The 14,500-nt window shown below is 28.7% G+C and overlaps 1 protein-coding gene across 1 annotated transcript in view; it reads left to right on the forward strand.

The window, feature by feature from the left end:
• LOC119673942 overlaps window positions 1–7,185 on the forward strand; it is a 20,987-nt gene extending 13,802 nt beyond the window's left edge. The window contains exons 4-6 of the mRNA XM_038085058.1: window positions 2,558–2,563; window positions 6,565–6,575; window positions 7,181–7,185. Of these exons, the coding sequence (XP_037940986.1) occupies window positions 2,558–2,563; window positions 6,565–6,575; window positions 7,181–7,185 (22 nt within the window). The remainder of the gene's footprint in view (window positions 1–2,557; window positions 2,564–6,564; window positions 6,576–7,180) is intronic.
• Window positions 7,186–14,500: the final 7,315 nt, after the last annotated feature.

Consider the following 14,500-nt stretch of genomic DNA (forward strand, 5'->3'; position numbering starts at 1 on the left):
TATAACCTATTAGGTAAATTTATTTGTTAGTTAATTATTTTAGAAAAATATAAAACGTAACATTTTGTAGATACTATCGCGTGAAATAAATTCGTAGAAATTTTTTAATTACTATTTTTAACAAAATATATTTAATTGTATGAAATAAATTTTCTAAAATCTAAAACATTTCAATTTTAATTAAATATCCTTTTTGATATAAAAAAAAAAAATTTTAAGTAAATATTTTAGTAAAAATTGATTTGAAAGTCACTTTCATATATTAACATCTCAATAATGAAACTGAGACGCTTTGAACTCAACATTACTTAAATATGAAATCGAAAACACTTAAATGAGTTTCAATGCCATAATATCCTTTTCAACTTGCATTCGTCTTTTTTCTATACAGACTAGTTTTGCTTTCGCCAATTTTCACACACTCTCCACTCTTCAAGTGCTCAGCTTGTAATGAGTCCTTGGCACATAAATTCGCTTTATGAAACATTGAATTTGCCATTGAATGTGCAAAACATTTGAATGCGATAATAAAATGAAGATTTTAATTGATTTCTTCTAAATGACTTATAATGTAAAAAAATTATATTCAATAATGATGAATTAAAAATATTAAATGCAAAAAATCGGTGGAGAAAGACAATTAGAATATGAAAGTGCAACCTGACTGCACTAAAAAACTCAATATAAATAATATAAAATTTCTATTAAAAACCTCTTTATAAGCATTGCTTGAGGCATAAAATTCAATTTAAAAGTAAATCAAATTTAGCAAAAATAAATATATTTAATCTACTTTGATATTAATATACATAATCACTCGTTATCGCTTTAAGCTCTAAACTGAAATACTTAAATTAAATAGTATAATTTGATTTAAATGTTAACAGCATTTTCAAGTCACATTTTCATGTTCTGTGTCAACGTCAAAAACCACAAAATATGTTTCTATCAACGGATTTGACCATAAATTATAAAAATATAAATGTTTTTGGTTGCGTCAATGTCAGAGCTGCAACGCACCACACAAATTCAACTGCAAAAATACACTAATTTACACTACAAATTATATTTCAAAGCCAAATAAACTAAAAATGATTTAAAACATAATTTTACTAACACAATAAATGCAACAAATGCAGTAAAAATAAGCTTAAAAAAGCTGGTTGGCACGGGAGATCATGGGTTGGCATGGATGTGGACACCGTGGCGTATGAGTGACTTTAAATTCATACAAAGGCAACATTTCATGAATAGTTTCATATAAAAATTTTGTTTTAAATAATTTAGTGTTCAAAAATATTTACAGCATACGTTCAAATAGCTAATAAAAGTATTTATATATTTTTTTAAGTATTTTTTTTATTTATAAATAATTATGGTAACAAAAAATGAAAATATTTGCGCTTGAAGGCATTGCAATTAAACTTTTATAAAAATTTTGTGAATAAAATCGTAAAATTCAAAGTTGTTAACTAAACGAGCTATTATTTATTAGTGTTATATGTTTGCATGTGTAGATGTTTGAAATTTTTCAACCTTAATTTAAATTAATTCAATTTTAATATATTATTTTATGTTTATGCAGCTAAATTAGAAAAGTTATTCAAAATAAACAAAAAAGTATTTATATTCATTAAAGTTAAAGTTAGTTAATTAGTTGTTTTTCATAATTTAAAATTTAGTAATTGTGTTACAAAATTGAAAGAATAATTATTATTCTTAGGAACTTCTAGTAATAACAAACAATAACTCTTAGTTGTCTTCTTAATCGATTTTTATAGTATTTTAATTACATTGAAGATTGGAATATTTAAATTTTAGAAACAGAAAACTAATAAGTTTTAAATAAAAGTATAAAGAACTCTACAAAAAATCTTTAGATATAAAAAAACAAAAACTAAATTTATTCCTTCGAATTCTGAATATTTAATATAAAAATTGCAGCAAGAATAGCAACAACTTGCGAACCCTGCCACCATCTGGTTGTATTGACTATTAAGAAAAACATGTTTTTGTTTTTTTACGATCAATAAATAAATAATATTAAAAGTAGTTAAAAGAACTACTAGAGGTCTTTCGTCCTCACCAATGAACAGTTTGATGAACTTTCAAGAAGGGATTTCACTAATAACCTGATTTTCTGGAGACTAGAGCTGAAGATTCAAAGAGAAAATGCTTAAGAGTTTTTTTTCCCCCGCAAACTTTCAAAACTTCTACAATTAGTAACAAAACTGGATCCTGCAATCAGCACTCTTCGAAGTATGAATCTTAAATTATTACACAATAATATTATAACTTTATATAAACGAAGAAAACACAATTCCTGTGTCATATACCCACAGCTGCAAGATGACATTATGCATCCATTCTTATGAGTGGCGCAGTGGAAGAACTTTCAAAATCTAAAATGCTTTTAGGGACTTACAACCTAAAACGCTTCAAAGATTGCATAGCACAATCAAAAAATAACCTAAGACCTATTACGGGATTATTGTCCGGTCACTATAATTGAATAATCACCTAACAAAGTCAGGAATTCAATCCAACTCAGACTGCAGATACTGTAGATAAGAGAGAGAGAGAAACTGCATACCATGTGCTTGGGCGAATACCCGGCACGGATGCACAAGCGGAAGAAACACTTAGGAGGGTATTTCATGGCTCATAAGAATTTAGACTAAGAAAGATAGGCTTTATACTATCCTTTATTTAAGAAATTAAACTTGTAGAAACACTCTTATCCGATTAAGTGTGCCTCTTAATAGATATTTTAGGTCGCAGTACGATTCTTCTTTTAATAACAATAATAATAATATCATGGAGAACATCACGTTCTGTTAGGGTCAGTTACAGCACAAAAAATCAATCTGGTCGCAGTGCTCTGCTCCGTTGGGAGCTAGTACCCCGTATATTTCTAATCTATTCTAATATCATGGAGAAAGGAATTTTAACTCCTTCCCAATTTAGTTAGAACTCTATAATAGAGATTTTGTTCTATATTAATAATATTTACAATTCTTTATAATTATTTTTCAAAAAAAAAATTTCAGTTACTTATATTTATAAGTTAAAGATACTCTCCGTAAATAAAAATCAACTTGTTTACACATTTATTTGTTCAAATCTCAAATACTCAAATCTCTTATATACACTTAAAATCAATCTAAATAAATAAAACAGAAAATAAAATATAAATAAAATTCAAGTGCCCAATAGAGATTCATTTTTGTCTGTGCCATTAAATGCCACTTTTTCCATTTTGTATTTTTTTTTTCGTATCTTCTATTCTCCTATTTATTGTTTCTCTCGTTGGCTTCTTTTGTTGTCACGTTTCTGTTCCAACAAATGGTGGCTACATTTTTATTTGTTTGTTGCTTTACAATGGCAACACTTGACATTTAGTTATTACCACAATTTAACACTAGTGCGCGACATATGTGACAATATTTGGTGTCATTCATTATCAAGTTTGTGCAAAGTACAACTGAATTCCGAATAATACGAACAGAAAAATTTGTTTATTGCTGCATAAGTTATATCTTCAATACAATATACAATATACACAGGACATCAATTCAAAAGAAATGAAGGAATTGACATGATTCCAGGTCACTTCTCGACAAGTGCACAATAGTTTCAGTGAGTTCCACTTTACACAAACAAAAAGTTACTTATTTGAGTTTTACGCACGCTTCTACTACAAATCATATTCATTTCTGAGTAACCACAAAAAATGCAATAAGATAACTGCTTCTAAGTGATTAACTTATCTGCAACATTTCAATGTCGATTACAATTTCTTACAAACACACTCACATCTGCAGGTGCACTTAACATTGCAACTACAAATGTTAAGTAACTAAAAGTTTCCACTTCCATGACATTATTCTCCCCAGCCAACTAACTCCTGTCGTACTTTAACATTATCCCTCACCTCTGTTACCGCTGATTTTTCTGTTGCTACCTACCACTGTGTATTGTACACTCACTTCATACACTCGCATTCGTACCAGTATTTGTTGCATGCAAGTTTCATGTGCTGCTCAAGTTATTTCTGATGTTCTTACTGATGAGTTGTTGACAATGATGATGCTTATCATAATATTACTTATGAGCTTGGTTGTTGCTGTTATTAAACTTGTTGTTACTGGGTTGGCCTTTGTTGCTACTTTTGTCGTTGTCGTTGTTGCTGTTGATGTTGTTGATGTTGTTGATGTTGTTGTTGTTATTGTTGTTGTGCGTTTGTTTACACCTTGCAAAGTATCCTTTAACGCTTCGAGCTCTTTACAAGTAACAATGTGTGAGTATGATTTTCCTGTCAAGATAATAATAAAAGTTTTGCTTATGATGATTTCATTGCAAATTACTCATATTTCCTTGTCTACGTAGTACGTACCGACATAACATACCGACGTAGCCGTATTTGCTTGTCTATACTCTGGGGCATTAAGTTGCTATATTAGATTGTTGTAATCATTTCAGTAGCTTAATAAATATACTGCTATTATCTTGTACTGTATACAGTGTAGTAAAGTAAGAAATAAAATAAAATTTACTTAACAAATAGACTAAGTTATAATAATAAGAAAAACTTAGACATTTCTAACATATCTAATATATAAAAAAATTAGGCAATTATCTCAATCATATAAAGTATTTCTAAACTATATGTCTAATTTTAATACAAAATGATTTAAATTCACTTAAGTTAATTACAATTATTGTTAGTGAAAAATATATAACACCTGTTGTGTTTGTGTCCAAGCATGTCCATCAACAGGTTGAAGCTTTTGAGCACTCTCTTCTTTAATACACTCAGCGATATACCAATTCTTCTGGCTGGTTCTAACTTGACCATTCTTGTTCTCATTATAACGAGGTATTATAGAATCAAAATAACTTTATTAGCTAGTTGAGTTGGGTTTGTTCACTTCACATGCACTTCACCTAACTGACAATAAAATATATATATTTATATTCATACCAAACGATGTTTCAGACAGGGTGACTGCATGTCGTGCGATTTCTGCATCTCAATCAATCACCTTAATTAAATTATTGAATTTCAATCACCTTAAGTATCTCGGCCACGGATCCTTATTATTGTTGTTAGAAAATACTCCGACTAGAAAGATGTTTACAAATTTTTTTTAAATATATAATAAATATAAAGGCACCACAGAATATTATGGTTCGATTTGCCATTATCTTATATCTCTGCAGCCTAGAGATGTGCTGATGTGGTCTGATCCGTCTGCTATCTTACTAACCGACTAAAGTTAGTTGCCTTAGTTTTTAGTGGTTTGCTATGCGTTCCCACGAGACACTTAGAAGAAAAATCTAAGTATCACTACCCCCTTGTATATTTTTAGTTGACTTTTCATAGTTCTACTAATAATTTAAATATATAAATTTTTGTAATTCTTATTTTAACATCTGTTAAATTGGTAAATAATAAACCTTTTATAGGAGCGATGCACTTAATTTTTTCTTTTATTTCTACATTAAATATATAATTTAATTAATCAAATTTAAATAAAAATATATAAAAATATTTAATGTTATTAATATATTTTCCTAATGTACATAATCATTAAATAAGCAATATTATTATATGTAATTAAATATTAATTCAAGTGGATATCAAGTCTTATGTCTGCAATAATCTTAATAAATATTAATCAATTGCAAGACGTCTGTTTGTAGAGTATCTTAAGTCTAGAAAGATCCTTAATGTTATCATAATAATCTACACAAATAAATAATTAGACATAATTCTGCTTAATAACATTTATGTTTAGCTGTTCGCTGGGGCTACAATCTTCCATATTCTTTCCAAAGAGGTGGTTTTAGTGGGTTCAAGTCTCACACTGTGGCTTTCGATGCTTTCCACCTACTGCAAGAAAAAAAAAACAAAAAAAAAATTTAGCTATCGATTTTTGAATTATAGTAACTTCGTATGTATATTTATTGACAGCCAGATTATCTAAGAACGTATCTATCTAATAGCAATAAAAATTTGAAAAAAAAATTAGAAAACAAAAAAATTGCTAGGACACGGTGTTAAAAAATGAAAGTGAAGAAAAGTGAAGAACTAGAAAAAAAGCTATAAAAAAAACTGCCAGCTAACAGCACTAAAAAATCAGACGAATTATTTCACTAAAAATTAATTAAAATAAATTTTAAAAAAATACTCATTTCAATAATATATAAACATATATGTAATATTTATGTAAATGATTTAATTAGTTTTAAGTTAAAAATGAAACGCAAGTACTTGTAGTAATTAAAATATTCGTATTAAATACTCTTAATTGCTCAAAGGCATTTATGCATTTTTTTTTTATTGAGTATCGTAATTAATTAAATAAATAAAATAACAATTAAGCAGAGAACATTATTTATTTGCTGATTTTTTATTCAATTTATATTGCGGAATTGCAATAAAATCAATTAAACTCATGCACAATTATTTCTGTTGATTTTATAAATGAGAGCCGAAGTGATTCAAATTTTGTGTTTAAAAATCAATTTAAAGTGCTTAAGTTTAAGTGTTATTGAAAGGATTAAGGATTGCATATTAACTAGCACGATTTCATTTTTTACATTACGGATTACACAAAAATTTATTTAAACATTAAATTTTAATAGAAACTTAAGAGACAAGTTTATTATTTTATAATCGTATTAAGAAATTAAACATAATAGTATAATATATAGTATAATATATATAATAGTATATATGTTATAGATATTTATAGACTACCAAAACATACTTATGATACATATTATGATTGAAGTATATATTGTGTAAAGATTTTTTTATAAAAATATGAAAAAATAATCACGTGAAGTACAGTCTTCTGATAGACGCTTGAAGGCATTATTTAATTAAATTTTTTAACTAATTAGAAATGCTTAGTTAGCATTTAACTAACTAACCAACTAAAAATTAATATTAAATGTGATGTATAACTATTTCAAAAAAAAAAACTTCAATTATATTTCTTTGAACAAATCAAACATGCAAAAATATATTCCATTCTCGTTACAATAAATAATAATATAAATATTTAATACTAATAAATTAATTGCACACAGAATTTCAATTTATTATTCATTTCAATTAAATTTTTAGTGTTCATTTTTCTATAATTATAAATACTTTTATTCATTTAAGCATGAAAGTCCTCCATTTTCAAAATAATATTTTCATACGAAAAACGCATAATGCGTTTTAATTTTAATTCAAAATAATTTTTGTTTATTTTTGAATATTTAATTATAAAGTTTATATTCATTAAATTGCTGAAATTACATTATTATGAATTTAAAACCATTTAATATAATTTTATTTCTGAAGTGTTTAAATTTTTAAGCCAACAAATGTAATTAGCAAAAGTTTTTACGTACAAGTTTTTTAAATCTTTTATAGAGAAATGTTTAAACATTATATTCACTGTAAGTCAACTTGGATATTTTCAGTAGATATATAAGCTTCAGAGTATCGCACTACTGTAATCTTTTATGTAGCTCATTAACTGGCTAGAAAAGGCACTTCTATTTTGGACAAAGTAATAACATTCAGGACGAGGCCCTATGGTCCACTAGGGTAGAAGGGCAACAGTAAAAAAATATTATAAATAATAAAAAAATAATTAATAATATCCAGGATTGATGTTCTTTTTTTTTCTTAAGTGTATTGTTACATAAATAATAACTACAGAAGCAGAAATTAACAGAAGAAACTTGCTACATATTGGTATGCATATAACAAGATAGGGTGCTCCCATTAGAGACTTCTGTAGAAACTAGCTGTATCAATATTCAATTTTTTCCAAACAATGTGCTAATTCCGTAGGAGAATTCTACTTTAAAGAACGAATAGTTCTAGGCACACTTGAAGTAACAAATATTTTAAAGATTCTATAGGAAATCAGATAGTTCCACTAAAGATGAAAATGTTGAAGTCCGATTTTTATCAAACTTAGGGGTAATTCCATAGAAGTATTCTACTTTAAAGAGCGGACACAGCTAAGCCTAGTTAAAGTAACAAGAATTTCAAAGATTTTATTGGAAATCAGATGATTCCCTGGGGACAGTTAAAATAGCAAGAATTTTATAGATTGTATTGAAAATCAAATAGTTCTTCTAAAGGGTGCTTAAAAGCTGAGAGAAACTTTAACTAATAGTATAACAATGGGCCTTGAGCTATACATATGAATCCCACTTTGATTTAAATAAGACTCTTAAAACCAGAACTAGAGAAGAGAAGAGCAAACTTGAATTGAATATTATAGAGTTCTAACAATTGTGAAAGTTTACGGTTTTAAGTAATTCATACAGTTTTCAGTGATTAATTCTAATATACAATAAAACTAAGATTATTGTTTATAATAAATGTATTTTCATAATCAAGGAATCTCTTCTAACATAAATGCCTAGTTAAGTCTTTGCGTGATCGTCAGAAATGTTGTCCTTAAATCTGATATATCTGCGAAATTTAATATTATCTCATATATTAATAATATTAAGGCATATATTCGAAATATATTCGAAAGAACAAACAACCGCTTAAGGTTCTTGAATGCAACTAGTTCAGTCTTTGTGTAGTTATCTGTAGTATATTCGTGTTATATAGATATACTCTGTATATTTATTAGCCAAATTAAATATTTTTAAAACTATAAAAGTAAGAAATAAATCTTTAAAAATTTTTCTTAAATGTTTGAAAAAAATTGACAAAGTTAACAAAAAGCTATTCAAAGCTATTAAAGAAATAAATTGGTCTTCCTTATGAAATTATATTTTATATCAAAATTAATAATTTAAGAAAGAGTTTTCATTAAAAAGAACTCACTATTATCAAAACTTAAATAAGTTTAAATATTTTCAGTTTAAATTAGCACAAATATAACGAAATTTAGGTCCTATAATAATATTAATAATGCGGAAATGCTAAAATGACAACTGTCGATTAACAAAACAAAAAATAACACCCACACAAGAAATAAATAAAAGCCCATAGATTACTTCATTTTAACGAAAATTGTTGATTTGTTTCTTCTCTAATGGATACAATGCTCAGCAACCTTATCGACCTAAAGACCGACCAGGCTCAAGAGACCGAATTCAAATTATTTAAAGTTGTCCTTTTGTGCATATTGAAGTCAAGCATTTAATTCACGCTTGACAGCATAAGCAGACAAAAATTATTTAAATGACTTAAAGGACATCAATAGCGCATCCTTCGGTTGTTGTGGGACTAAAATGTAATATTTTATTCCATTCTACGCACAGGCTATTTTAGCATGAATTTGAAGAAGTAGGTCACATGGGCAGGAAAAATTAATAGAAAATCTATAAAATAGTAAAAATCAAGAGTAAGTCGAAAGCACGTGGATAAAATGTGCTGCAGAAAATATCATTACTAACTTACTAGCTTGAGTTTACATCTTTCAATACTAAAATTCTTACAAATTTAGTATATTCGTAAATTTCCTCACTTAAAGACGTTCAATATTTTTCTGTAGGCATTAGACAAATGGTTTATCGAACTGTGCAAATTTTATTACATTTGTTTTTTTTTTGTTTTTAAAAAAAAATAACTATTTTATGGTCAAGAAACTTTAACAGTTTTGCTGGTAATAGAAGTGGCCTGAATTTATGGGCCATTTACCATGCACAATAAATGGTATCGTCTCTTGAAATTCTCAAGGGTTACTCGTAAGTTTCCTGTAATTTTAATGTGTTGCATGTCAAAGTGCCCGTAAGTATTTCGTCGTTGCTGCCTAATCATAAACTAATTTCAGCACATTAGTTGACCGATTGCCAAGTAAGCAGGAAGATGCAGGCAATTTGCTAAGTTTAATAGTTGACAGTTTAGTTGGTCGTAAATTATGCTTTTAAACCGGAAATTCGTTCCCGCCAGTGACTACCCAAATCATTTCCTTAACACGAACGCCCACCTCATTTCAGTTTGACAGCCAATGTCTGAAGTAAATAGTTTTATATGAGTTTAATTTCGATTTGAACTCAAGTGAAAAAACTTCATTCATAATATTTTTATTATAATAATTTTACAATTTTTCCATTACAAATTAAGAATTTTTTTATTAATATCTGTATGCAGTCTGACCCTATATACGAGTAATTACTTTTACCACCAAGAGTGACTTGTCAACCGCAGACGACACTCTTAACTCCCATCAAATCGTCAGCTGCCGTCAAACTAAACCCGCGAACTAAGCTATAAAAATGTGAAAACTGTTGTTTTTATGCTTTCAAAAAATATTTTATTAATTTCATTTATTTTTATTTTTATGACGTTATCAATTTTTAGTTAACTTTTTATTTAGACTTTGTAATGAACTTATTTTTAACAAAATTTTTTTTTTTATACACAGAAGTCAAGCAATAAAACACCATTACTTTGAAATGCGACTCTTCATATAAAAAAACTGAACAGTTTATTTTTAAAGAACATTATTTTTAATTCTTCAATGAGAAAGGAAGTGCAATGACTCAAAAGTTTGTGGATTGTAGTATGTCGAAATGGATCATAAATTAGTTAATAATGGTATGTTAAGCTAAATAGGAATGGAAGGATGTTGTTAAACACTCTTAGGTCCTGCATGGACTGTTTTGTCACGGATGATGATAACATATGTTAACATATGATAACATATGTTATCATCATCCGTGTTATATACATATAAGGACGGAACTTGAAACAACCAAAATCTGAGATCTTATTTTTAATGCGATTATTAAAACTTTACTATAAAATGAATCGGATTAAAAATAAAAAACATGAGGGTGAAATATATTATATAAATATAAATAAATATAAATATTTAAATATAAATATCATAATATATATATCATAAAAAATCATAAAATATCATATATTTCAGAACTTTTAGATATATGTATATATGTGAATATATTCAGTAAAAATGTTGTATAGTTTTTGAAAAGGTGCTACATAAATACCACTTTTTCTTCGTGTTTCTTAGTATTGCTGTTCTTGTTGCAGTTGTGTTTTCATAACCAGTGCCATTCATTTTCCCCAATCTACTACTTCGGCTCTCCAATTATACACACCCATTTTTTTGAGATCAACTTCTGTAGAGTCGATTTCTCATTTACTTCTTGTACTAAAGGATTTATGAGCAGTTATTAATTAGTCAACCTAATAATTATTATATGGACTAAATTTCTTTAAGGAGGATGTCATTAGAGGAGCAATATTCAATGTAGGTACGTATACTTATTAGCTAAAATTAAAGAAAATTATCATTACGAAACTTCTGAGTTTTTTGGATCTAATTATCCATAATTGAATCAGACTGGTGATTTCATATCAAAATAAACAATTTCTACGAATTTTTTCATTTTATAATTATTTATAAGCTGTATGTATATAGACGATTGAATATTTAGCGCAACTCCTATGCAGTGTTATTGAACTATAAGTGTAGATTACTGTGTTCCGCTCTTTAAATAACAAATAATAGTTTTTCGATATTAGAAAATAAATTTTCAATTGAATTTCGTATGAAAATAAAAATAACTTTTCTGAAACTACTATAACATTATAATAAAATTCATTGCAGAAATATCGCATAAAAAGAATACTCTCTTGCTTATCATTTTATGAAGAAATGCTGTTTCGTTACATCATTTCCTACTTCATTACTTTGCATTCATGCATATATCCTTGCATTTATGTGAAAACAAAAACTTTTATTTACTGCAAACACATCCACGCAAGAAGGATTCGCAGTCGAAAACATGTACAAACTCTAAAGGAAACACTTCAATATACTCAACTATGCCGGAAACTTGGAATTGTTGCTAGACTAAGTTGAATTGTTTTCCCTGTAGGTGGTGGTGGCTTCAACTAAGAACTTTTGAAGTTTTTGGCAGCATTTTAGATTTCCTAATTCAATTTTGCTGCCACAAGTTGTGTAATGCGGTATGGCGTGGTGTTGAAGGAGCAGTCAGTTACTGTTATGGTTACTTATGAAATTAATGACTATTATACTTTAAGCACACACACAATACAAAACGTTTACATTAAATTTAGGGTAATATATATAATGCAGTGAAGAAATAAAATAGGCATCTTAAGATATGTACATTCTAAATATACCTAAGAAGATGAACTCACACAGATTTATTATAGTGCTTCCTAGAAACCAAGAAGTCAGATTTTCAGAAAGCACTGTTTTACCAAAGTTATATCTTATTACAGACATACATAAATTTTAGACGTGACAGCGCCCAACAGCCGGTACTGCGGCCAAAAGAGTCTTGTTGTACCAATTTAACTATTGATTACACAAAGCCTTGATTACTTAAAGCTTTGTGAATAAAGTCCAGAACTAAATCTAGAGAAGAGTTCTTGATCTGTTCTGGTAACAGAAATTCCAAATGAAACAAGTTTCTTGTGTGCATTATTAAAGCTGGACAGTCACAAAGAATATACAAAGATAGTTTCCTCATCTTCGAGGTATAAGCGGCATTCCGAATTAGCAGATAATCGTAGTTTATGAAGGTGATATTTCAGACCATAATGATCTGTAACAACAACCTCAACAACCTTAAATTACATTTTCAGAATTTAAAGATATCTTTGTAGGAGTACGGTGTTATCAGTGCTTTACTTTGTCTAAGTCCTGGGTTGTCTTCCCAGTACTCCAACCGTATATGACTTTCCCTTTCCTTGTTGATTTGTTTTATACTGGCCCACTTTATCTCACAAAAGGGTTGAGAGCCTGTAAAAGCAGTTTTTGATGCAGTTCTGACAAGCTTATCAGCTTGTTCATTTCGCAAAACTCCACTGTGACCTGGAAGCTAGTAAGGGTTAACCTTATTTCGAGCTACAAGTACCTGTAGGAGCGCATAACACTCAAGAACCTGTTTTGACTTGAAAGTCCAAGAGGACAGGTTTACCTTATTCCGAGTTGCATGTACCTGTAGGAGCACATAACACTCAAGGACCTGTTTTGACTTGAACGTCCAAGCGTACAGAGCTTTAAGTGCAGCCTGACTATCAGAGTAAATAACAATTCTCGAGCTAGGTGGTTTTTTGATGATATTACATCTTACGCATAAGTTGATTGAATTTCAACTTGGAAGACACGCGCCCAAGTGCCCATTGCCTTCGAAATTCTAGTGTTACGTCCATATACACCAGCACCAGTGCCTCCATCCATTTTTGATCCATCTGTGTACCAAGAAATACATATACATTGCCTAATACAAAATATATACTATAATATATACTTCTTACTTGACCTTCTATTAACATAAGTCTGTTGATATGTCCTCCTTAAGTCATAGTGCTCTTCATTTCAACTGTTTCAAATATGTATCTAACAAATAGTTACCAGCAACTTTTTAATTGAATTGGCCACACGGATACATCTAACTTTAATTGCCATCATTATTAACTGAAAGTTATGCAAAAGGGTCGAAGAAAACATATGTATGCGTTACTAAATAGGGGTAAAGAGGTAAAAAGTCTTGACTAGATAGATATCAAAAATGTATGATGTCATCAACCAAAATGCAACAAATGTACAGACAAAAACACATCGCCCTTCTGGTTAAGCATCCAATCCATTATAATTTTGCTTCTAATACGTAAGACATAAAAATGCTGTAAACAAATGTTCCAACTGAGTTTCGTAACGTAAACATTTTATTATATTCCATTATGAGGAAAATACGATATCGTGTAGTAGAAAATAGTAAATGCAGTAACATCCGCTCAGCACTCAAATAACAAATGCATTGTATGTACAGTAAGTTAAGCTTGGAAAAACATCATTAAACTTCATGTCATTCAAGAAAGTTTTTCTTCATTGAATTTGAATGGTTGCGTTTTTCTTCAATATCCCTTTTGTTGCCACTTATGGTTGCACCCCGAATAGCATTAAAAGCAGGTGACGTATAGTTGCCACACGTTTATTCCTAGTACACGTATAACTTCCATATATGTATCTATGTATTTATGGATGAATGACTTACATTGTTGGTGTTATTCATAAAGAGTTGTTTTAATTTTTTTTTTTTGTATTTTATTTAGTATTAAGTATGAGATTCTTTAGAAATCTCAACAGCGTTCAAAATGACTACGTTTTCAATATAAACTTTTTTCCATTTCTTCTGCAATTTTGTTTACACCCCATTTTGAAAGATACGCAAACCATATTTAGTAAGCTGAATTAGATGCTGCCATGTAGACAGAGAATATCTGTTATATATTCTTACTTTCATTAAACACCTATTGTAGCAGCTTAAAGCAATATTTTGGAAACTATTCAAAATTTTTTGTATTTTTGAGTGGCCATTTTACTTAGTGCTCATAGCTTCCCTAACTTACTTAAAAAATTCAAGAGGATTGTTTTTATACGTGCAACGCCATACCAAAGAAATATCCACTAATGTTTTCAAATTTAATGATTCGATCTCCGTTCAAGAAATGTAT

This window comes from Teleopsis dalmanni, chromosome 2, assembly GCF_002237135.1.
Source record: "Teleopsis dalmanni isolate 2A chromosome 2, ASM223713v2, whole genome shotgun sequence".
NCBI lineage: Eukaryota > Metazoa > Arthropoda > Insecta > Diptera > Diopsidae > Teleopsis > Teleopsis dalmanni.